Genomic DNA, 23406 nt, shown 5'->3' with positions numbered 1-23406 from the left:
GTGGGCGAATTATTCCATTTCCTGGATCCTCAAGTCATTTACACATGAGGTGACATGCCCAAAGCCACAGCCAGTTAATAGTACAGTTGTAGGGGGTCTGGATCCTGAAGTTGAGAGAAAGCCTACTTCAAGGATTTATTGTGAAGGTTAAATAAGAATAACGTATGTAAAATATGACATTCAAACACCTACTCTTGTTATTATTTATTCTTTTTGCTGTTGACTTATTCAAGTAATGTCAGAATATTGTATTATAACCAATAATTTTTCATAAAAATGCTATGATGAGACAAAATATGTAAAGCTCTATTATTATCAATAGTATCTTCTTTTTAACTAGGACAAACTGTGAGTGACTATAAGTGATTTTATTACCTCATTTGGTCCTCACAAATACCCTGTGAGCTGTCACCTTCATTATCCCAGTTTTTAAATATCAGCTTGAATGAATGGCTTGTCCAGCATCATACATATACTAACAGGTGCACCTGGAATTTGAACCCAAACAATTGATTCTATAACCCTGCTTCTTCCTAATCCTTCTCTGGCTCACCTATAACTAACTGTGGCATTTGAGGAACAAGACTGTCACTCATACTGGCAGGGAAAATCATACTGGGATTTCATAAGACATAGTATGCTTGATGTGTGTGGGGGTGGCTATGTTCACAGTTAGACCCGGGATACATCCAGTTGGGTACTAATGAGCCATGTTCTAATAAAGAACACAGTTCTTATTTTATTAGTCTGAACTTAAGCATTTTTATAAACTCTATGCTTATTTTCTAGGTGTGCATTAAAGTTACCATTATCAATTTCACTGTAACCAAATCAGGTCTGGAGGATCAGTTATTAAGGTAAAAAAAAAAAGGGTGGGGTGGGGTGGGGACAAAGTTTCCTAATATTTTGTTTAGAAATTTTGACAAAGAAAAATTTTAATATATGGAAAGAAAGCACCACTCATAAGCCCTCAATCATGAAGATGACAGTAAATGGCCAAGTTCTTTACCTTTTTCATCGCTTTTCACAGCTGCTGATCATGCCCACATTCTTCTCAAGGGGATCAGGACTACACCTGGTTAATTCTCAGCCCAGATTTGGGCCAGGCCTGCAGCCCAGCCTCTTCCCCTACACTAAGGTTTCCAGTCTTGGGCAAGAGAATGAAATCAGTCCTTCTACGGTTCCTAGACGCATTGCACCATACTGTGGAAAAAAACTGCTACTCCTAAATATATTTCCTGTTCCACTTGTCTCTAAGAATTTTCTTAATGTATTTAATTTTACCGACATTTGTCCACCTCAAAAAAATATAAATACCCTTTCTCAATATACTCTGTATGTGATTAAATCTCCATTTCCCAAAAATGAGATTGTGGATTATTCATATTAATCATCAGAATTAGCCAACAGGTTTCGGAGGTAACAAATTTTTAATATTTATTAAAATAACAACTTTGATACTGGTTAAAAACTAATTATGGGTGTGTGTGTGTTCATTAACTCTAAAGGAAAAAATAATTTAGGTCCATGTTCAAAATAAATATAATCCTTTATGTTCAAGTCAAGATTACCCTGATTTACTCATTATCTCTAATGAGTTTGTTTCTTTTTCCTTGTTTATTTTAGGAACCTATTCTGACAACTGCTAACTTGCTTAACTTCTGCTAGGCTAACTTCTTTCTAGACAAAGGGTATTTCACCACCTTTTATAGACACATTCTAAGAACATTTTGCAGACCAGTTTATTCCCATGAAGAATTAAGCGTAGCTGTGTCACTACGCTGTCAGCATGTTACACTGCCGGGGATGAGAAGGAGTGCCCTGACCCGAAATGGGGAGTGGGTGATGGGGTGTGGAATCCCTGGGCTGTATTTTGTACTCCTCTCTTCTGAAAAAATTCTTTAAACAAATGAATTTGAGGTGATGATTTTTTTTATGATCTTCATACAGTAATTTTTAAAGTTTCTGAATTCAGCATGTACATACTAAACAAACAACGGGATATTATATGAGACAGTTCATTATAGTGAGTGATAGCATGTGCCCTGGAGCCAGCCAACCCAGGTACAACCCAGCTCTGCCTCTTGAAGCCATGTGGCCTCAGGAAGTGACCCTCTAGGATCTGTTCTCTCATCTGCGAGCTGGAGTGGCAACCACAGTGCCCACCTCTCAGGAGCATTCAAAGGATTGAAAGAGAAAATCCACATAAAACTCTCAGCAGGGTGCCTCCCACAGAGTGATACTTAATAAAGATTAGCTCCTATGAAGGGCTGGGAGCAAATTGTGAGAGAACAAGTAAAGGGAGACAAAAGTTCACATGTTTAGATAGGAGCTGACTCCTTTATCTGATAAAGGAGCTCCTTTATCAGATGCAATCAAGAATCATTTCAGGGAAGTGATGGGTTTTCAGAATCTCCCATGTTGGTGTGAAAAGAATGTTCCAGGTACCATTTCTAGCCTGGCACAAGCAAGCATTAGAGACAGGAACTGAATGATTAGAAAGATCAAGCATTGGGCAGGTTTTCCTAAGAGAAGATGAGCAAAAGTTATGGGAACTGTGGTAGGGTGTAGGTTTTGAAATACAAGATAAAGAATCAGAACTAATATGTAGTTCAGTGAAGAGCCACTAGGTAAACCCAGCAAAAGAGGAGACTTATGCATTAGGACTTAACTACTAGCATTAGTACTCAGCTAGGTAGTCATATATATATATATATATATATATATTACATATATATATATAAAATCTATATTTTATATATATACCTTTATGTATACGTTATATATATTTTATATATATACACAACTATATAAACTATATATATACAACTATATATATACACATCTATATATATACAACTATATATATAGGTGTGTGTATATATATATATATATATATATATATATATATATACACACACACAACTTTAAGGTGCTCACAAAGCCATAATATATTCAAAATGGTGAATTTGATTTGCATATATAGGTATTTGCATAATATAGGTATTCAAACTTTGGTTCTAGTGATGTGGTGCGACTTGAGAAACCTGAGCTGGAAGAACAAAGAATCAAGCTCATTGTGAGGATCAACACTGATAAAAACCAGCTGAAAGCTATTGAAGATAAAATCCTGAGAATGCTCTTTACATCTGAAGGAAATATTCTGGACAATGAAGAACTTATTGATACACTCCAGGAGTCAAAGGCAAGTGAAGTATTTTTAGTAGTTATAAAAAGTATGTTGCTTCAAAAGCTACAACTGTACCCTTTGAGGGTTCCTGCAAAGTCTTTTAAAGCAAGAATGGTAGTTACACCTCGGCTGCCAGGGCCATGCATTCCTGGCTGGCACCAACCAAAGGAACAGTACATAAATTGTAGATAATGGCTCCTCTTATCTGCCTTTTTTATTAAATGTGTAATGTAAAGAAAGGGTACAAGACGTAACTTGAAAGGAATAACACAATTATATATTTATATTAATGTCACCCCCAACCAGGAAGACTCCTTGCTATTTCCAGCTGGAATTAATCTCTTCCTCCTTGGAACACCTGTAGCACCTTATCTGAACCTCTATTACAGCATTTGTAACTGTTTACATTATGTTATCATTATCTAACTACATGTCCTAACTCTTCTGTTAGGTTGTTAAATTCTATGTAGTGGGAATCTGTGAATAGTTCATCTTGATATTCCTTTTCCAAGAGCTAAGCACAGTGCCTTGCACATAAATGGTGCTCAATACAGCTGTGTTGATAGTAAGATGAAGTTTTACATTAAACATATTATTTCTCAGATTCATATCATAATTTTATAAGTGTACTGGAAAAACAACCTATAAAATGATTTTTTGTCCATTCATGACAAACATAAAATAGGAAAGCAACAGAAGATGGCAAACTAAACACTATGCCTGCATCCTTCTATGAACACATTAAAAGTACAACTAAATTATAGAACAGTCAACCTGGAGAACCATCTGAAGTCTAGCTGAACAGAAGTCCTATAACTAGAAATATAAAGAAGAAACAACAATGAGACTAGTAGGAGGGGCAGAGACGCGAAACGGGCCCCAAATCTCCCTGTAGCAGTTGAGAATCAGGAAAGATACCTTGGCCATGGAGGTTCCCCCCAGAGGAGTGAGGGACCACAGTCCCCCACACCAGGCTCCCCAGCCCAGAGTACCGGTGCCAGGAAGGGGAGCCCCACAACATCTAGCTGTGAAAAACAGTGGGGCAACCATTTGGGTAGGTGGGACAGAAAGCTGCATGAAACCCAGACATCCTCTTAAACAGCCTGCACAAAGACTCACTCGCTTGCAAGCACTCACCTTGGGCTCCAGCGAAGGGACAGTGACTCGGGGGGCCTCAGGGACATGCGGGAGGCAGACTGAAGGGTGTAGCTTTGGGGGGGAGGCTGGAAGACAGTCAGTATTTTCCCAATGAGGAGTCCTAGCCCGGTGTAGCCAGCAGGCAGGCGCCATCTTTACTATGTTGAGCCCGCCCCCACAGGCCAAATCTGAATCTGATTGGTCTGGTGAACTCCACTGCTCTGCCCTGCTGACTCACTGGGACCCTGCCCCACCCAACTCTCATACCAGAAGGCACTTTCTCTGAGAGCAGCCAGACCCTCCCCACATTGCACTCTTTCTGGGAAAACTGTCAGAGTCTACGGGCCCCAGGCAGGCAGCGACAGGCCTTGGTGGTGCTCTGAGACTTTTGCTGAGTCGCTCCAGGCTCAGCACAGGCACCAAACCAGAGTCTACATTAACTTGGTGACCACAACTCTTCCCACTCTAGTGACTCCCTGAAATGCTGCTTCACTTAACTTGCATACCACAGGAGGCTTTATCAGTGGCTGAACCTTAAGGGAGCCAGCAGGTGGCAGCAGGCCTCCAAGTGTCCTGGCTTTTTTAGGAGTTACCCCAGGCCTGGTACTGGTGGCAGCTGTCCACAGTTCGGAGCATGACCTCTCCCACGTGCCTCCAGGTTGAGCACAGGCAGTGAACTGTGGATCGCTTTGTAGCTCCTACCAGGTAGCCACCCAACCAGTCACAGGGAGTGACTGACCTGGGTCTGCACCAGAGCCCCTCCCAAGAGGCCCCAGAACCAACATACGTGGAGGTTGGCTTCAGACCACAGCAGAGCACCACCCAATTAGCACACACAAAGGGTGGTCTCAGTAGCCTGCTGGGGCAAATCTCACTCAGTGGGGTAAGCCTCCTTCACAGCAGCTTATGAGCTATGGATGTGGCCAAACTCCACAGCCAGTCAGTCTGAGGGTCAATCACACCCACTGAGTGCCAATAGCAATCAAGGCTCAACTATAATAGGAGGGCACACACAGTCCACACAAGGGATACTCCTGGAGCACCCAGATCAAGTGACCAGGGAGACTCTGCCACTGAGCCCCACAGGACACCTGCAACATAAGGCTACCCAGCCAAGACTGGGAGACATAGCAGATCTACCTAACACATAGAAACAAACACAGAGAAGCAGCCAAAATGAGGAAGCAAAGAAATGCATCCCAAATGAAAGAACAGGAAAAAACTCCAGAAAAAGAACTAAATGAAATGGAGGGAAGCAACCTACCAAACAGAGTTCAAAACAATGGTTATAAGGATGCTTAAGAAACTTAGTGAGGGGTGGCTGGATGGTTCAGTTGGTTAGAGCGCGAGCTCTGAACAACAGGGTTGCCAGTTCAATTCTCACATAGGCCAGTGAGCTGCTACCTCCACAACTAGATTGAAGACAGCCAGCTGCTGCTGAGCTTCCAGAGGGGCGGCCAGATGGCTCAGTTGGTTAGATTGCAAGCTCTCAACAACAAGGTTGCTGGTTCAATTCCCACATGGGATGGTGGGTTGTGCCCCCTGCAACTAAAGATTGAAAACGGCAACTGGACTTGGAGCTGAGCTGTGTCCTCCACAACCGGATTGAAAGACAATAACTTGGAGCTGTTGGGCCCTGGAGAAACACACTGTTCCCCAATATTCCCTAATAAAAATTTAAAAAAAAAGAAAGAAAAAGAAACTTAGTGAGAACTTCAACAAAGAGATTGCAAGCATAAAAAAGGACATAGAAACCACAAAAAAGAACCAGTCAGAAGTGAAGAATATAATAACTGAAATGAAGAAAGCAGTAAAAAGAATCACCAGCAGACTAAATGAAACAGCGATTTGGAAGACAAGGTATCAGAAAACACCCCATTGGAACACCAAAAGACAAGAGAATTTTTTTAAAAATGAGGATAGTTTAAGAGACCTCTGGGACAATATCAAGCATAACAACATTCACATCATAGGGGTAACATAAGAAGAAGAGAGAAAACAAGAGATTGAGAACTTACTTGAAGAAATAATGACTGAAAACTTTCCTAACCTAGTAAAAAAAAATAAAGATACAAGTCCAGGAGTGCAGAGAGTCCCAAACAAGATGAACCCACAAAGGCCCACAACAAGACACATTATAATTAGAATGGCAAAGGTTAAAGACAAAGAGAGAACCTTAAAAGCAGCAAGAGAAAGACAACTAGTGACTTATAAGGGAGCTCCCATAAGATTGTCAGCTGATTTCTCAACAGAAACTTTGCAGGCCAGAAGGGATTGGCACAAAATATTCAATGTGATGAAAAGCAAGGACCTACAACCCAGATTACTCTACCCAGCAGAGCTATCATTTAGAACCGAAGGACAGATAAAGAGTTTCCCAGACAAGAAAAAGCTAAAGGAGTTCATCACCACCAAACCAGTATTACAAGGAATGTTAGAGGGATTTACAGGAAAAAAAAAAGTTAAAATTATGAATAATAAAATGGCAACAGCTACATATCTCTCAACAATTACTTTCAATGTAAATGGATTAAATGCTCCAACCAAGATATGGGAAGTCTGAATGGATAAGAAACCAAAACCCTTACATATGCTGCCTACAAGAGACTCAGTTCAGATTGAAAGACACACACACAGAGATGGAAAGTAAAGAGGTGGAAAAAGATATTTCGTGAAAATGGAAATAAAAGAAAAGAAAAAAAAAAGCTGGGGTAGCACTACTTACACGGGACAAAATGGACTTTAAAACAAAGGCTATAAGAAGAGACAATGAAGGACCCAGTAATCTCACTTCTGGGCATTTATCAGAAGAAACCCAAGCTACTTCAAGGGGACGTGTGCATCCATATAATTCATTGCAGCATTATTTACAATGGCCAAGATGTGGAGGTACCCTGGCTGTCCATCAATGGATGAATGGATAAAAAGGAGGTGCTACATATATACAATGGAATATTGCTTGGGTATGGAAGGGATTAGGTTCTTGCCATCTGTGGCAGCATGAGTGGACCTGGAGGGTGTTGTGCTGAGTGGAGTGTCAGGCAGAGAAAGACAGATGCAATGTGATTTTGCTTATACCGTGTTTCCCTGAAAATAAGACCTAGCTGGACCATCAGCTCTAATGCGTCTTTTGGAGCAAAAATTAATATAAGACCTGGTATTTTATATTATATTATATTATATTATATTATATTATATTATATTATAACCCAATATTATATTATGTTAATTATACCTGGTATTGTATATTATATTATACCCAGTATTATATTGTATTATATTATATTATACCTGGTATTGTATTATATTATATTATATTATATTATATTATATTATATTATATTATATTATACCCAGTATTTTATATTATATTACATTATATTATATTATATTATATTATATTATATTATAAAGACCCGGTCTTATACTATATTAAAACAAGACCCATTCTTATATTAATTTTTGCTCCAAAAGACGCATTAGAGCTCATGGTCTGGCTAGGTCTTATTTTCAGGGAAACACAGTATGTGGAATCGAAGAAAATTAAGAAACAAAACAGAAACAAACTCAGATACAGAGAACATTTTGATGGTTGCCAGATGGGAGGGGGTTTGCGGGTATGTGTAAAAGAAGGGAAAGGTTTAACAAGTACAAATTGGTTGTTACAAAGTAATTATGGGGATGTAGGGTATAGTATAAGGGATATAGTCAATAATGTTGCAATAACTATGTATGGTATCAGATAGGTACTAGAATTGTTGGGGTGATAGATGGCAGAGTGAAAAAGGTGAAGGCATGAAAAAGTACAAATTGGTAATTACAAAATAGTCATGGGAATGTAAAGTAAACTATAAAAAGAATATAGTCAATAATATGATAATAACTATGTATAGTGCCAGGTGAATACTAGTCAGGGAGATCACTTAAATTATATACATGTCTAACCACTATGCTGTAACCTAAAATTAATATAAAATAATAATGAATGTCAACTGTAATTGATAAATTTAAAAAGGAGGGGGAAGGGGAAGGGGAATAAGAGGTCCAAATTTCCAGGTATAAAACAAATAAGTCACGGGGATGTAATGTACATCGTGGGGAATATTGTCAATAATATTGTGATAGCATGTTACGGTGTCAGATGGTTGCTGGACTTATCATGGTGATCCCTTCTTTAGGTATATAAATGTTGAATAACTACGGTGTACACCTGAAACTAATATAATATTGTACGTTAGCTATATTGTAATGAAAATTTTAAAAAGAAAATAAACATAAAATAACTTACTGAAAAAAAAAATCCCTGGACAGGGAGTACATTAAGTTTATGGTCTTTGCTTTTTATTGATGTCAGAAATGGTTTATGCTTTGTATCCTACAGTCTCATGGGATCTCAGTATTGAAACAATAACAAACAAGTAATTCTGCGTCTACCATTTCTTTCATCTTCTTTGCTTATTTGTTCATCAGTCTCTTTATCCTCTTTTCATTCATTCTTCTTTGGATTTTTAATTTCTGGAAGTTAGTTGTTAACCCATTTATGTTTCTATCAAAGGTTTACATAAAAATTGTTCAAAGAATGAAATATTTCTGCAAGGTTTGTTATAAAAAATAGCATTTCCTGCCTTCTCTGTGCCCACCACCACCCATCCAAGACTCCTTCCATAGAGAAACTACTTTCATTTCATTTTTGTTTTGGTTATTTAGGTTTTTACATCTTTTCTCTAAATAATAGACTCATATTGCTACTTCTTGAGGTTTTTAATACATTAATTGTTGTCTAGACCCCCAACACACACCCTTTCCATCCCTCAGCCTCCCACAATAGTTGTATGCTGATTGTAGTTAATCACTCAATGTTTACATTACCTGGAAATGTGAAGTACTGGCTGCAGGTATTTTAGGCTGAGAAGAGGAGATGAGCTAGGGTATTAGCATCCAGCACGTATATATTTACCTAATCTCCCTGCTCTCAGCATGACCCTCAACCTGGCCCACAACTGTGCTGGCTTCCTTCCATCAAACTAATAATAATAATAATAGTAATAATAATAATCCTCACTTTCCATTTCCTTGGGGTGAAACCTCTATTTTTCAGCCAGAGTGAGACGGAACAATGCCCTGGCTGGGTGGTGTGGAGGAGATGACCTGGGAAGTCTATCACTAAATTCTCATCCTAGGCACTTCCCACTTCCAGTGGTGCTGGCTGCTCCTAATTCAAGCCTTTGATGGGGAATTATTCTATTTCATAAATGGGGGGAGTTCTTGGCTTTCCCTGTTGCCACGTTTAGGAATCTATTTTCCTGAGTCTGCTAACTCATTACCTCCCTTCTGTCTGCTTTCCAGTTCTCAAATTCTATCAGTATTTCCTCTCTTCCATTTCTACCATCTTTGTGGGTTTGCACTGTTTTGTAAAATCTACTGTAATTTTATCGTGATTTCAGTAGGGAGCAGAGGTAGATGCATGTGATCTGACTGCCTTCTTTATCTGTATGCTGGTTTCTTTATCTGTTTGCCATGATTTGCTGTGGAAATATACTTTCTAAAGGGTAGAGATAAGACTGATTGCTCCTGGTCTGCATTTCCTGCCTCTTCCTGCCCATAGTTTATACTCCCTAAACTCCCAGAGTCCTCACTTAAAAATACGAGGTCTGACAATTACGTTCGTGAACTTGCCACCGTGTGCTTACATTGGCAGCACTGTACAAACAACTCGGTAAGGTTTCATAACCTTGGTATATCAGTACCTCACGGCTGTGTTCATGTCAACGTGTGGCGTTCATTATTGTTGCTGCGTGTTTTGTGTGCCGTCGCAAGAATGTCTGAGCTTGAATTAAAGCAAGAAACAAACATTCAATTTCTTGTTAAACTTGGCAAGAGTGGAAGTGAAATCAGGGACATGTTAGTCCAAGTTTATGGGAATACTGCCATGAAGAAAATGGCAGTGTACAAATGGATTAAACGTTCTTCTGAGGGGAGAGAATGTGTCACTGATGAAAAGAGGTCAGGGTGGCCAGTAATGAGCAGAACTGATGAAAACATTGCAAAAATTTGTCGAATTGCACATCAAAATTGTCGGCTGACTGTGAGAAGCACAGCAGACCAAGTAAACATTGACAGAGCAACAGTTAGGAAAATCTTAACTGAAAATCTTGGCATGAGAAAGGTGTGTGCAAACATGGTCCCGAAGGAGCTCACTGATGAACAAAAGCAAAGGAGAGTTAAAGTTTGGCAAGAAGCAAGACGATGTTTTGGGCCGTATTATCACTGGTGATGAAACATGGGTGTACCAATATGCCCCTGAAACAAAGCGTCAAAGTGCACAATGGAAGTGAGCTAATTCTCCACGACCAAAACAGTTCCATTAGTCCAAATCAAGAGTCAAAATGATATTGCTAACCTTTTTTGATATCAGAGGGATTATTCATTATGAATTTGTACCAACTGGACAAACAGTTAACCAAGTTTACTATTTGGAAGTGCTGAAAAGGCTATGGTGAAAAAGTTAGATGAAAACGACCTGAATTTTTCACCAACGATTCATGGCTTTTGCATCACGACAATACACCAGCTCACACGGCACTGTCTGTGAGGGAGTTTTTAGCCAGTGAACAAATAACTGTATTGGAACACTCTCCCTACTCACGTTATCTGGCCCCCAATGACTTCTTTCTTTACCTGAAGATAAAAGAAATATTGAAAGAAAAACATTTTGATGACATTCAGGACATCAAGGGTAATATGATGACAGCTCTGATGGCCATTCCAGAAAAAGAGTTCCAAAATTGCTTTGAAGTGTGGACTAGGCACTGGTGTTGGTGCATAACTTCCCAAGGGGAGTACTTCAAAGGTGACCATAGTGATATTCAGCAATGAGGTATGTAGCACTTTTTCTAGGAATGAGTTTGCGAACTTAATTGGCAGACCTTGTGTGTGTCATATTTCCTAACCATCGCTGAAGCCTGAAGTCTCTAGGGCATAATACCTATAAGTAGTTACTAAACTCAGTTGAGGTGTATAGTCTTCTAATATTCTCTGGCAAAAAGAAGAAAATGATCCACTTTTCTTTCTTTTAGCTTAGCCCTAGGTTCTGAATTATCAGAGCCTTGAGCTCCCCAAGAAATAAAGAATTGTTTGCAAGTGGGTCCCCATGATCCAACTGCTCCTATATCAACTTCCTTTTTTCTACTCATGTCTAAAAGCTTTAATTGAGTCCAATATTAAGATTGAGGTCTCCCACTCAACGCTTCCCTTTCTTGTCCCCTCAGGTTCCTAACGGGTCAGTAAAGGGAGAGTTCGAGCCTGATTCCTGGACACAGCTCTGTACTGAGTCCTTCCCTTCACTTTCCTGGTAGACCGGGGTGGACAGTTTAAACTTAGCCACTTGCCAAGTGTGGCTACTGAGCACTTGAAATATAGTTAGTCTGGATTCAGGTGTGTTGTTAGTGTAAAATATATACCAGATTTCAAAGAGTTAATCAAAAATATGTAAAAATATCTCAGTAATTTTTATATGGATTGTATGTTGATATAGCCAACATATGTTGGGTTATATTGGGTTAAATAAAGTATATTGTCAAAATTAATTTCACTTGTTTTTTTTTGTTGTTTTTGTTTTTTTACTTTTAATAAACTTAGAAAAGTTAGAATTATATATGTGGCTCACATTATATTCCTGCTGGGCAGTGAGGCTGTAGACAGAAACCTGATGGCCTCTTTCACTCTCCTTTTACTATAGCAAATACTGAGCATCAGTTCCCATAGTGATTTTTCATGGTCCCTGCCCTAGAAACTTTGACTTTCTACAGACACAGGATCTCCCAATTCACAGATATCCACAGCTAAAAACAAAGTGGGAGTTAAAGGAGGAGGACAGGTATAGCCAGCAACATAGAGAGATGGAGGGAGACAGAAAAGGGAATCTTAGAAGGCCCATTGGACGAAAGGTTCCCACAGGCCCAAAATGCAGAATACCAAAAGAATAGCAAGGACATTGAAACCCTCTCCAACTTATTTAGGTCTATAACCCTTGGCAAACACCAGCTTCCTTACGATTTCCTTATGTCTATACATAGGAATGCTAGGAAAAGAAAGAGGAGAATATTAGTCTTCCTTGTGATTCCAGAGTGGGAGGTGGTACCCCTTCCTTCCAGCCTCTCTCTACCCCACCCCCTTCCCTCTTTTGGGCAGAGTGTCCCAAAAGATTTGGGTGTGCCTTCTTCTTTCGTGTTCTTTCATATGTGAATCCTGGATCATTTTAGGACTGCTCATGAGGAAATCGGGGATCAACTGGAAGTCCTGTGTTAGTGTTTCTATTTCAAATTAACTCAGATTTGATCTCAGAGAAGTCCTGCTCCAGTTTTTCAGGGTTATTTGCATTGCCTGTTTCCATTTGCCCACCCCTAACTCTGGAAGGAGAGGAGGTCAGCACAGTCAGTAGCTGGCCACTGAGTCCTGAGACTCGGTCATTCTACCTGGCAACCCCCTTATTATAATCACTAATTCATCATATCCTTATTTCTTTCCTAGATGCAACTGGATCTGTTCCAAAAATCCCACCACTATTTTGAAACACATCCTTAAGAACTTGTTTTCATATGTTTATGCAGATCACTTCTGGTGCCATTAAAATCAGGCTGAAGGAAGCAGAGTCCACTGAAATGATGATAAACGCTGCTCGTGAGAAGTATCGTCCAATAGCCATTCAAGGCTCCGTGATGTACTTCGTGATTGCAAGCCTCTCCGAAATAGATCCTATGTATCAGTATTCATTAAAATATTTTAAACAGGTAAGTGTTGAAGTTGTTGTTAGTGAAATTTATCTCTTTGGTTTTCCTTTAAACCCTGTTGAGTTTCTCCTTGCCTCAGACAAGTCATGAGTCTAGTTATTGGGTAAAATCCTCCAAGAGTTTGGGTTCAGACGTCCGGTTCAAGAGCAGCTCCACCTGCCATGTCTGCTAAAGACATGTGGTGCCGAGTATATACTGCTCAGAACACTCTGTAGAGAAGGAAAAGAAAGATTTTCTCTTGGCTTCCTCACCTAACTTGCTTGTTTTCCTTCAGGCCTGCCTTTCTTTTTCTCTTTTAAGAGTCACAGCTCCAAACCATTTTTTTACATTTTCTCTACAGTAATCCAGCTTCCTTTCCACCATTGAAGAGTTTTCTGTGTTGTATCTCAAGTCTCTGACAGCACTGATGCTTAAGTGAATTGGCCTGTATCTTTTTTTCTTCTATAACTTTTTATACAATTTGCTGCCCCCCATGCCTGGCCTTTATTTAGAGGAACTGTACATGCCCTAGTCTCCTTTCCTCTGTTCCTTTCCCACTTTAACCACATTACTGTGAGACTTTCGTGTTTTATTTATGGTCTTTCTACTTCATCTCATTCATATTCGTAATTAAATTTCATCTGATTTCTCATGATTAGCATATTTTCACCCCTCACCTCTTTGGGGCAGCAATCCATATCTCCCAAGCGATGCCAATTTATCTGAAAATTTCCAGAGGAGAAAGGAAGTTTGCATTACTTATTACACAGCAAAACGTACTCAAGGGTCCCCATCCCTAGGGGGCCTCTCCGTTCACCTTCAGACTTTCTCTCAGCGACCAGTGACCTCTTCCTCTCAGCCCACCCACACACAGCTTCAGTGGCTCAGTTTTCCCATCTACCTGCTCCTACTGCCTTCTTGTCTATATTGCTCCTTTTTCAGTTTAGCTTACATTCGCTTCTTTAATCAATTGTGCTCATGCCCATAACAGAACTCCACAAAAGCCTCTCCATATGTGCCACTCACAGTAGAGAACACTGGAGAATTATAGATATATCACGTTTCCCTGCAACACATCTTTGCTCCTGGTTACATGCTGACACCTTTACTCTGTGCCGGTTCTCACACTGGAAGCCAGGTCAGCCTGGGCCTAGTGTTATCAAAACACTGTTCCACACAACTGGGTCCTAAATGGATTTTCACAGATATTGCCCATCAAACACAGTTCACACTCCCAAGCTGTCCAACCTGTCCCTGTCCTCTCTCTCGAGCCACACTTCTCACTACTCCTCTGCAACAGCCAAATGAATCACTCACATTCCCTAGACTCACCGGGTGCCATGAGGCACTCCTTCTGTTTAGAATGCTCTCCCTCCCAGCTTAAGGACCCCTTCTCCAGTGAAGACTTTAGCTGGAGCTGCAGTCATTTGGAGGCTGGAATGGGTTGGACATCCCAATTGGCTCTCACGTGGCTGGGCTGTCGACAGTGGCCTCTCCATGTGGCCTGGGCTTCTCACAACACGGCAACTGGGTTTTAAGAGGGCACCTCCCCAAAGTAAATGTTCTAGAAACCAAGGTGAGAGCTGTAAGGCTTCTTCTGACCTAGTCTTGGATGTTATACATCATCACTTCTGCTGCAGTCTCTTGATCAATTGAGTCAAGGCTAGCCCACATTCAAGGGGAGGGGATTTAGGCTCCACTCCTCAATGGGAGGAGTAGCAAGCACTTTGCATCAGTCTTGTAGCCAACACATTTGCGATGCTTCATAGGGCACTTACACCACATTGCCTTGGGTGGTGGGCTTCTCTCTCCTCCTAGTCAGACCTCCCAGAAGGCGGAATCGAAGCCTCACCCATCCCTGTGTCTCCCCCGTGGTGCTTAGGATCATATGATACTTCATTAGTGTTTCACAAGGGAAGAGTCTGTTTACATCCCTCCATTAAAAAGCTGTTGAAATATTCAAACAATTTTTATGACCCTAGACCAAGCTTGGTATTTCATCTAGACGTCTTGTTTAGCCCCCTTGGTATTGGTAGGGGTCCAGCATCCATGGAAGCTGCAGGAGAGAATGGAAATGAAGAATTGTGAGAAATGAGAGTTATGACGTGGAGATGTGCCTGGGCTCTCTTCCCACAAATATGTTTGCTTTATTGGCCTTTAGAAGCCATTTGTACTGCGGTCAAATCTCAGTTTCTAAAGGCATTGGGTTGCCCTTCTCACATCTCTGCTCCCTTCCTTTAGTTGGTGGGTATCAAACCAAGCAAGGTAAGGATTAGCAATTCCTTTCATTCCACCTAAGTGACTTTGATAGTACTTTTTTCATCCTGAGTGCTTTGCAACTTATGCTTTTCAAGGTTTTAATATCTCCTTTAAGAAATAAAAATAAAGATGCTCTGAAAATATCCTAGGCTAACAGAAAAAGGGATACAGAGGACAAATCATCAAAGCACTGGAGTTTTGCTGTTTGGAAGGGAAACTAGAAACACAAAACATATTTGTAGGTAACAGCCCTGGCCAGCCTCTACCAAACCTATCCAAATTCCATTTCACACTGAAATTACTTAGGGTGTGTCGAGATTTGCCATGTTTTACTTCAGCACCAAACACATCACATCTTCCTTCGCTGGACCTTAACCTCCCTGCTTCTTGTCAGGTCGTTAAAGAAAGCTCAATCCTCTTTCTTCTGAGTGTATTAAAGAAACAACTCTGTTACAGTTTATCGACCAAACTTTGGGGAGAATTACCAAGGGCTTTCCCAATTCTCTGAAATAAGTATATGCTTCTTCCAAACCCTGTCTTTGAATGTTGGAGAATGAAGACCTCATCTTTCAGTGAGGAAACTGACAGGCTCATTTCCCTTTGTGCTCCATCCTGTTAGCAGGAGGGGTGGGTACATGGGAGGCCTGCAAACAGCCGTGCAGTGTTTTTAGGGCGGAGTGGAGTACACTTCTTGGCCCTGATCTGCCTTGGTCCTCTTCTGGCTTCCAGCTTCCAGTCTGTTTTGATCTGTCTGGTCTCCCCCTGAGCAGTGTATCTTGAGCCCTTTCAAGGTAGCCCAGGGATTGGGCAGGCACTGCCTCATACCTTTACACTTTTATACTGCGAAACTAAAGCCACATGTCCCTCTAGTCCCTTCTGAGACTCTCCCAGTCTCTGCTGCAAGATGCCCTTGCCCCATGACTTCCAGGTAGGCCCATGAGAGAAGGCTCTGCTCAGCTTCCTCATACAGCTTGGGGCCCTTGGGAATTTTCATATCTTCCCCCCATGCTACTTGTAGGTTGCAGGAAATGTGTAGGGCTGCCTCTGGCCCTCTCATGCCTAGGCCCTTGATGCCACCATCTCTGCTGCCTACCCGGTGTCCTTGTAATGTGGGGCACCTCCAGGGCAGGGGCCATGCTCTCAAAATTTCCAGGTAGGAAGCAGGATAGAAGTCTCCTTTAAAACTGGTTCCTCTGAAATTTCAAAGAAAATTCTAGCACATCTTCCCACACCCGAAGAATTATCTTGGGAAAGTGCCAAAAAAGAATGCATGACCTTATCTTGCCCTTATTTCTATCACCCCAAAGTGATGATCAAATCTGAGTTGAGGACATGAAAACAGTGGTTCTGCCAGCTCTCCTCCATTTTCCAACATTTTCTGCCTCACATCAAGATAATGCCTTTTGAATTACGTTGTCAAGAGTTTGGCATTGCTCCATTTCTGAAAAATGGGGAAAGAAAAGAGAGTGCAGAAAATAAATATCACATATCAATTTGGGATGAATTCTGGACTTTTTCATAGTACAGTAATCATTTCCTGTGTTGCTCTTTGCTCGCTGAATATGAGGGGCAGGGTGAGGAGCAGGGATTTTTTTCTCCACGGAAATTGAATTAAATCAGAGACATTGATAAAGTTCTCTTTCCCACAGTTGTTCAATACAACAATTGAAACTTCTGTGACAACAGATGATCTACAGCAGCGTATGGAAATACTACTGGAACAAACCCTCCTAAGTGCTTATGTCAATGTTTCGAGAGGACTTTTTGAACAACATAAACTCATCTACAGCTTTATGCTCTGCGTTGAGATCATGCGTCAGCAAGGAAATTTAACTGATGCTGAATGGAATTTCTTTCTCCGAGGTTCTGCGGGATTAGAAAAGGTACCTGTTTCAAGTTTAGATTGTAAATGTTATTCTACATGGAGCGCACAAGCATCTACCAATACTCCATGGTGGCTGAAGGTTATACATTTGGCAGTGTGGCCCAGTGTGGGGGCTGCTGGGGGTCAGGAAGACGAGGCTATAGTTTAGCTCTGTCTCCAGATGCTGTGTAATTGTGGTGACACTTAGCCTCTTTCTGCAGCAGTGGCCCCACCTATACAAAAGTGATGTTGGGTGCAACCAGTGAGCTAGAAGATGTGACCATGTTTTGAAAAGTTGACCATCTTACAAATATAAAGAGTTAAAATCCAATAAAAGTTATAATTCACAGATTTGGCAATACTGTTTGTGAAATCATGACCCTCTCTTACCTGGACACATCTTTCATTATAAAGCATGGGAAGTAATTAACTTGATTGTTGCCTTCTGTAATACTGTAATGCAAGTTCTGCTACAGTTTCCTTCTTCAGGTTCATCCATTTGTCTAACTTGCTCCAGCCCCTTCAATTGGACCATCTCACCCACATACCACAAACCTGGCAGTCCACTGAAGTGAGCCACAGTGTCCCAACGCTTGCCTGCAATTCCATCTCTGCCCCACTCCAAACTTTTGTCCTGCCAATACTGAGCCCCGCCCTCGGCTCCTGCAAACATGACACCTGCACCTGTTTGCCAGTATTTGAGACTCAGCACATCACTGGGAGGTTGGAATTTATGCTTTTATTTGACTCTCAGTGCCCTCCCAGGACAAGCCCAGACAAGGCCTTTCCCCCAGATGATCCTTCCTCCCCAACCCCCAACCATCTTGCATGCATACATATTCTCTTAATCCTTGCTTAATGATATCTTAACTTCATAATCACAGTTAATACTTACAGAGGGCTTGCTATGTAAGCATATCAACTCATTTATTCCTCTCAGTATTCCTCTTATGTGAGTTCCTGATTTTTATCTCTAATCTGCACATAAGATAATTAGGCACAGAGAAATTAAATAACTTGTCATGATCATATACCGATACTTAACGGGGTTTGGAATGAGGATTTGAACCCTCCTAGTCTGGAGAGGATGCCCTCTCACGCACTCCACTCTACTGCTGACTATTAGTTGGTCACTCAGCCAGGCCCTTCCCAGAGCATCATCGCCCTTCCTTCCTCACAGGACTCTCGTGAACAGCCTTGTTTAGAGTTTTCCCAAGCAGAGGCTTAAAGAGCTTAAAGAACTTTCCAGAATCATATAACTAATGCATGACAGAGTCTGATTCATACCTGTGCCTAAGCTTCCAAAGCCCATGTCCATCTCAGTACCACCTGCTACTTCTTATGAGCAACATATTTTAAAAAGAATTTAAAATGCTTTAAATACCATTAAACTCAAAACTTAAAATTATCCAGAAATCATCTTCAGAAATTTCTCAAACTTAAAAAAAAAAAAAACACAACTCTTTTTAGAGGTGAACCAAAGCCCTACAACTGAAAACAAAAAGAAGACTGGTAGGAGGGACAGAGACAAGACTAGTCCCACACCTGCATGTGACCATTAAAAATTGGGAGGGATATCTCAGCTGCAGAGGTCCTCCCTGAGGAGAGAGGAATCCCAGCCCCAACCAGGCTCCCCAGCCCATGGTCACAGTGCTAGGGAGAAAAGTCCCCATAACTTCTGTCTGTGAAAAGTAGCAGAGATTGTGGCTGAGTGAGAAAAGGGTGGCTGCAGTCCCAGGCATTCCTTTTAAAAGGCTCTTGCACAGACTTACTTGCTGATGGACTCACTCACTCCGAGCTCCAGCTCTGGGGCAGCAGCTCAATAGGTGCCAGGGACATACGGGTAGGAATTAAGTTGTCTGGCTTCTGAGTGAGGGCTAGAGGAGCAGCTTTCTCCAGACAGAGGAGCCATTGTTTCTTTGCTGAGCACTACCCCCTCCTGGCATGCAGACATAGGAGGTTGCCATATCTGAGTCTCCATCAAGCTGGCTAACACTGCTTGGTCACCCTGCCCTGGTAATTCCCTGAGACCCCACCCCACGCAACATTCAGGCACACCCAAACCACTTTCACTAGCTTTTCCATACAAACAGCCTGTCTTGGCTCATGCTGCACACTTTTTTAAAACCTCTCAAAGGGTCACAAAACCCAAACAAGAAGAATCTGGCTTCGGCATATCCCATACTTCTTGCTAAGCAGCCAAAGCCTGGCACTAGCCACAGCTGGCCTTGGTTTGCAGCTTGGCCTCTTGAGGCACCTCCAAACCCAGCATGGATGGCAGTCATCTGTGGATTGCTTTATGGCTCATGCCAGGTGACTTTGGACTGGGCACAGACTGCAGCTCAACTTGGCTTGCAACAGGGCTCCTCCCAGAGGTCCCAGGCTGGCAAACCCAGTGGCCAGCTTCCCACCAAGCCAGAGTATCACGCAGCTGCTTCCAAGTATGACAAACCCAAAGGGCAAACTGGGAAGGCACTAGAGCCCGGCTAAAGTGAATCCTACTCTGTAGGGTCAGCCCCCGCACAACCGCTCCTCCACTGTAGTCATGGCCAGTCCTCACAAACAGTCAGCCTGAGGCTCAACTGTGAAAATAGCAACCAAGGCTCAACTATAACAGGAAGTCACACACAACCCATACCAGGGACATACCTGGAGCATCAGGCTCAGTTGAGCAGGGAGACTGCACTACTGGGCCCCACAGGACACCTACCACATTAGGCCACTATACTAGGACTGGGAGACATAGCAGCCTGACCTAATACATAGTAAAAAACAACAGGGAAGTAGGCAAACAGGGAGAGAAAGAAACATGTCCCAAATAAAGGAGCAGAGCAAAGCTCCAGAAAAAGAACTACACAAAATAGAGACAAGCCATCTACCAGACACAGAGTTCAAAACACTGGTTACAAGCTTGCTCCATGACCTCAGGGAGAATGTCAGTAAAGAGATAGGAAACATAAAAATGGAGATAGAAAAACATAAGAAAGAATCCAAAATGAAGACTATCTTAGAGGGAATCAACAGTAGATTAGATGAAGCGGAGGACTGAATCAGTGATTTGGAAGATAAGGTAGCAGAAAACACCCAAACAGAATAGCAAAAAGAAAAAAGAATCCAAAAAAATGAGAATAGCTTAAGTTGCCTCTGGGACAACATCAAACATACCAACATTCGCATCATAGTAGGAGAAGAAAGACAGCAAGGAATTGAAAATGTATTTGAAGAAATAATGACTGAAAACTTCCTGAACCTGGCAAAGAAAATAGACATACAAGTCCAGAAAGCACAGAGTCCCAAATGAGATGAACCCAAAGAAGCCCACACCAAGACACATCTGAATTAAAATATCAAAGTTTAAAGACAAAGAGAGACTCTTAAAAGCAACAAAAGAAAAATAATTAGTTACCTATCAGGGAGATCCCATAAGACTGTCAACTGTTTTCTCAACAGAAACTTTGCAGGCCAGAGGGGATTGTCACAAAATATTCAAAGTGATGAAAAGCAAGGACCTACAACCAAAATTACTCCATCCAGCAAAGCTATCATTTAGAACCAAAGGACAGATAAAGAGCTTCCCAGACAAGAAAAAGCTAAAGGAGTTCATCATCACCAAACCAGTATTACAAGGAATCTTAGAGGGACTTCTTTAAAATGAAAACAAAAAAGAAAAGAAAAAAATAGGAATCATAAAATAGCAATAACAACTTACCTATCAACAATTACTTTAAATGTCAATGGATTAAATATTCCAATCAAAAAATAGGGTGGCTAAATGGATTAAAAAAACAAAACCCTTATGTATGCTGCCTACAAGAGATTCACTTCAGATTGAAAGACATACAGAGACTGAAAGTAAAGGGATGGGAAAAAGACATTACATGAAAATGGAAACAAACAAAAATGCTGTGTTAGCAATAATAATACTAGACAACATAGACCATAGACTTAAAACAAGAGACAAAGAAGGACCCAGTAGTCCCACTTCGGGGTAGTGATCCGAAGAAAACCAAAACACTAATTTGAAAAGATATATGCATCCATATGTTCACTGCAGCATTGTTTACAATGGCCAGGATGTGGAGGTACCCTGGGTGTCCATCAATGGATGAATGGATAAAGAGAAGGTGGTACATATATACAACGAACTATTACTCAGCCAGGGGAGGGAATGGGTTCTTGCCATCTGCAGTGGCATGGATGGACCTGGCGGGTATTGTGCTGAGTGGAGTATGTTAGACAGAGAAAGACAGATACAATGTGATTTCTCTTATACGTGGAATGTAAAGAACAAAACAAACAAACAAACAAAACAGAAACAAACTCATACATACAAAGAAAATTTTGAAGGTGGCCATATGGGAGGGGGTTTGAGGATGGATGAAAAACTGAATGGAATAAGAAGTACAAATTGCTAGTTACAAAATAGTCATGGGGATGTAAAGTAAAGCATAGGCCAAATAGTCAGTGATGTGATGTTAACAGCTCATACGTATAGTGCCAGGTGGCTACTAGACTAGTCAGGAGGATCACTTCTTAAATTATATAAATGTCTAACCACTATGCTGTACACCTGAAATAAACATAAAATAATATTGAATGTTAACTGTAATTGAAAAATTAAAAAGGAGAGGGTAAAGTGAAGGGGAATAAGAGGTTCAAAGTTTTAGGTATAAAACAAATAAGTCACGGGGATGTAATGTACAGCACAGGTAATATAGTCGATAGCACTGATAATGTGATACAGTGTCAGGTGGTTGCTGTACTTGTCATGATGATCTCTTCTTTAGGTATATAAATGTTAAAGAACTATGGTGTACATCTGAAACTAACATAATATTGTAATTTGCTATATTTTAATAAAAACTTTTAAAAATACAATAAAAAGGGGTTTTTTATTAACATTTTTGCTTCCACCACATGGAAATTTTAATGATTCTTGACTGATATTTTTTTTCCTAAGAAATGTGTTTGGGGGACATCCTTTATCTGGTTTATTTAGTTAGTTACTATTATGTTAATACTAGTATTTTCCATTTTTATCATAAATGCTACATATCAATAGAACAATAAATCAATAGAATAAAAAAGAAAAACCACATGATCATCTTAGTAGACACAGAAAAAGCATTTGACAAAATCCAACACCCTTTCATCATAGAAACACTCAAAAAACAAGAACTAGAAGAAAACTTCCTCAACTGGATAAAGGATACGTACAGAAACCCACAGCTAATATCATACTTAATGGTGAAAGTCTGAATGCTTTCCCCATAAGCTCAGAAAAAAGACAAGGATGTCTGCTCTAACCACTTCTTTTCAGCATTGTACTGGAGCTTCTTCCCACATCAATTAGTCAAGAAAAGAAAATGCAACAAAAGTCATCCAGATTGGAAAAGAAGTAAAACTATTTGTTTGCAAATGACATGATATTGTATATAGAAAACACTAAGGGATCAACTAATAAATAATTAAAATTAATAAACAAGTTCAGCAAGATTGCAGGTACAGATCAATATATAAAATTAAGCTGTATTTCTTCTCTACACTTGCAACGAACAGGATGAAAATGAAATTAAGGAAACAATTCCACCTACAATGGGCATCAGAAAGAACAAAATACTTACAAGTAAATTTAACAAAAGTTCAACCTTAAACTCTTTGAAAACTACAAAACATGTTGAAAGACATTAGAGGACCTAAATAAATAAAGAAACATCCCACATTCGTGAATTGGATACTTAATAGTGTTAGGATGGCAATACTCCCCAAATTGATCTACAGATTCAGTATGATCCCTATTAAAACCCCAGCTGACTTCTTTGTAGAAATTGACAAGCTTATTCTAAAATTCATATGGAATTGCAAAGGATCCAGATCCCAAAGCTTACTACAAAGTAGCAGTAATCGAGAGAGTATGATACTAGCATAAAAATAAGTATACAAATAAATGGAATCAAATGTGAGAGTCCAGAAATAAAACCATGTCTCTACGGTGAACTGATTTTTGACAAGGGCGCCAAGACAATTCACTGGGAAAGGAAGTCTTTTCAACAAATAGTGCTGGGACAACTGGATAGCCACATGCAAAAGGGTGAAATTGGACCCTTACATCACACCATATATAACTTAAAACGGACCACAGATCTAAATATAAGAGCTAAAACTCTTAATAGAAAACATAGGAATAA

The 23406-nt window shown here is 40.5% G+C and overlaps 1 protein-coding gene across 1 annotated transcript in view; it reads left to right on the top strand.

Annotated features, from left to right (window-relative positions):
• The window catches only part of DNAH6 (dynein axonemal heavy chain 6), a 249296-nt gene that overhangs the window by 169337 nt on the left and 56553 nt on the right, over nucleotides 1-23406 (top strand). The window contains exons 59-62 of the mRNA XM_033125611.1: nucleotides 790-857; nucleotides 3025-3205; nucleotides 12937-13116; nucleotides 17004-17237. Of these exons, the coding sequence (XP_032981502.1) occupies nucleotides 790-857; nucleotides 3025-3205; nucleotides 12937-13116; nucleotides 17004-17237 (663 nt within the window). The remainder of the gene's footprint in view (nucleotides 1-789; nucleotides 858-3024; nucleotides 3206-12936; nucleotides 13117-17003; nucleotides 17238-23406) is intronic.

The sequence above is a fragment of the Rhinolophus ferrumequinum genome, chromosome 13, assembly GCF_004115265.2.
Source record: "Rhinolophus ferrumequinum isolate MPI-CBG mRhiFer1 chromosome 13, mRhiFer1_v1.p, whole genome shotgun sequence".
In the NCBI taxonomy this organism is placed as follows: Eukaryota; Metazoa; Chordata; class Mammalia; order Chiroptera; family Rhinolophidae; genus Rhinolophus; species Rhinolophus ferrumequinum.
This window is presented reverse-complemented; position numbering and strand designations above follow the sequence as displayed.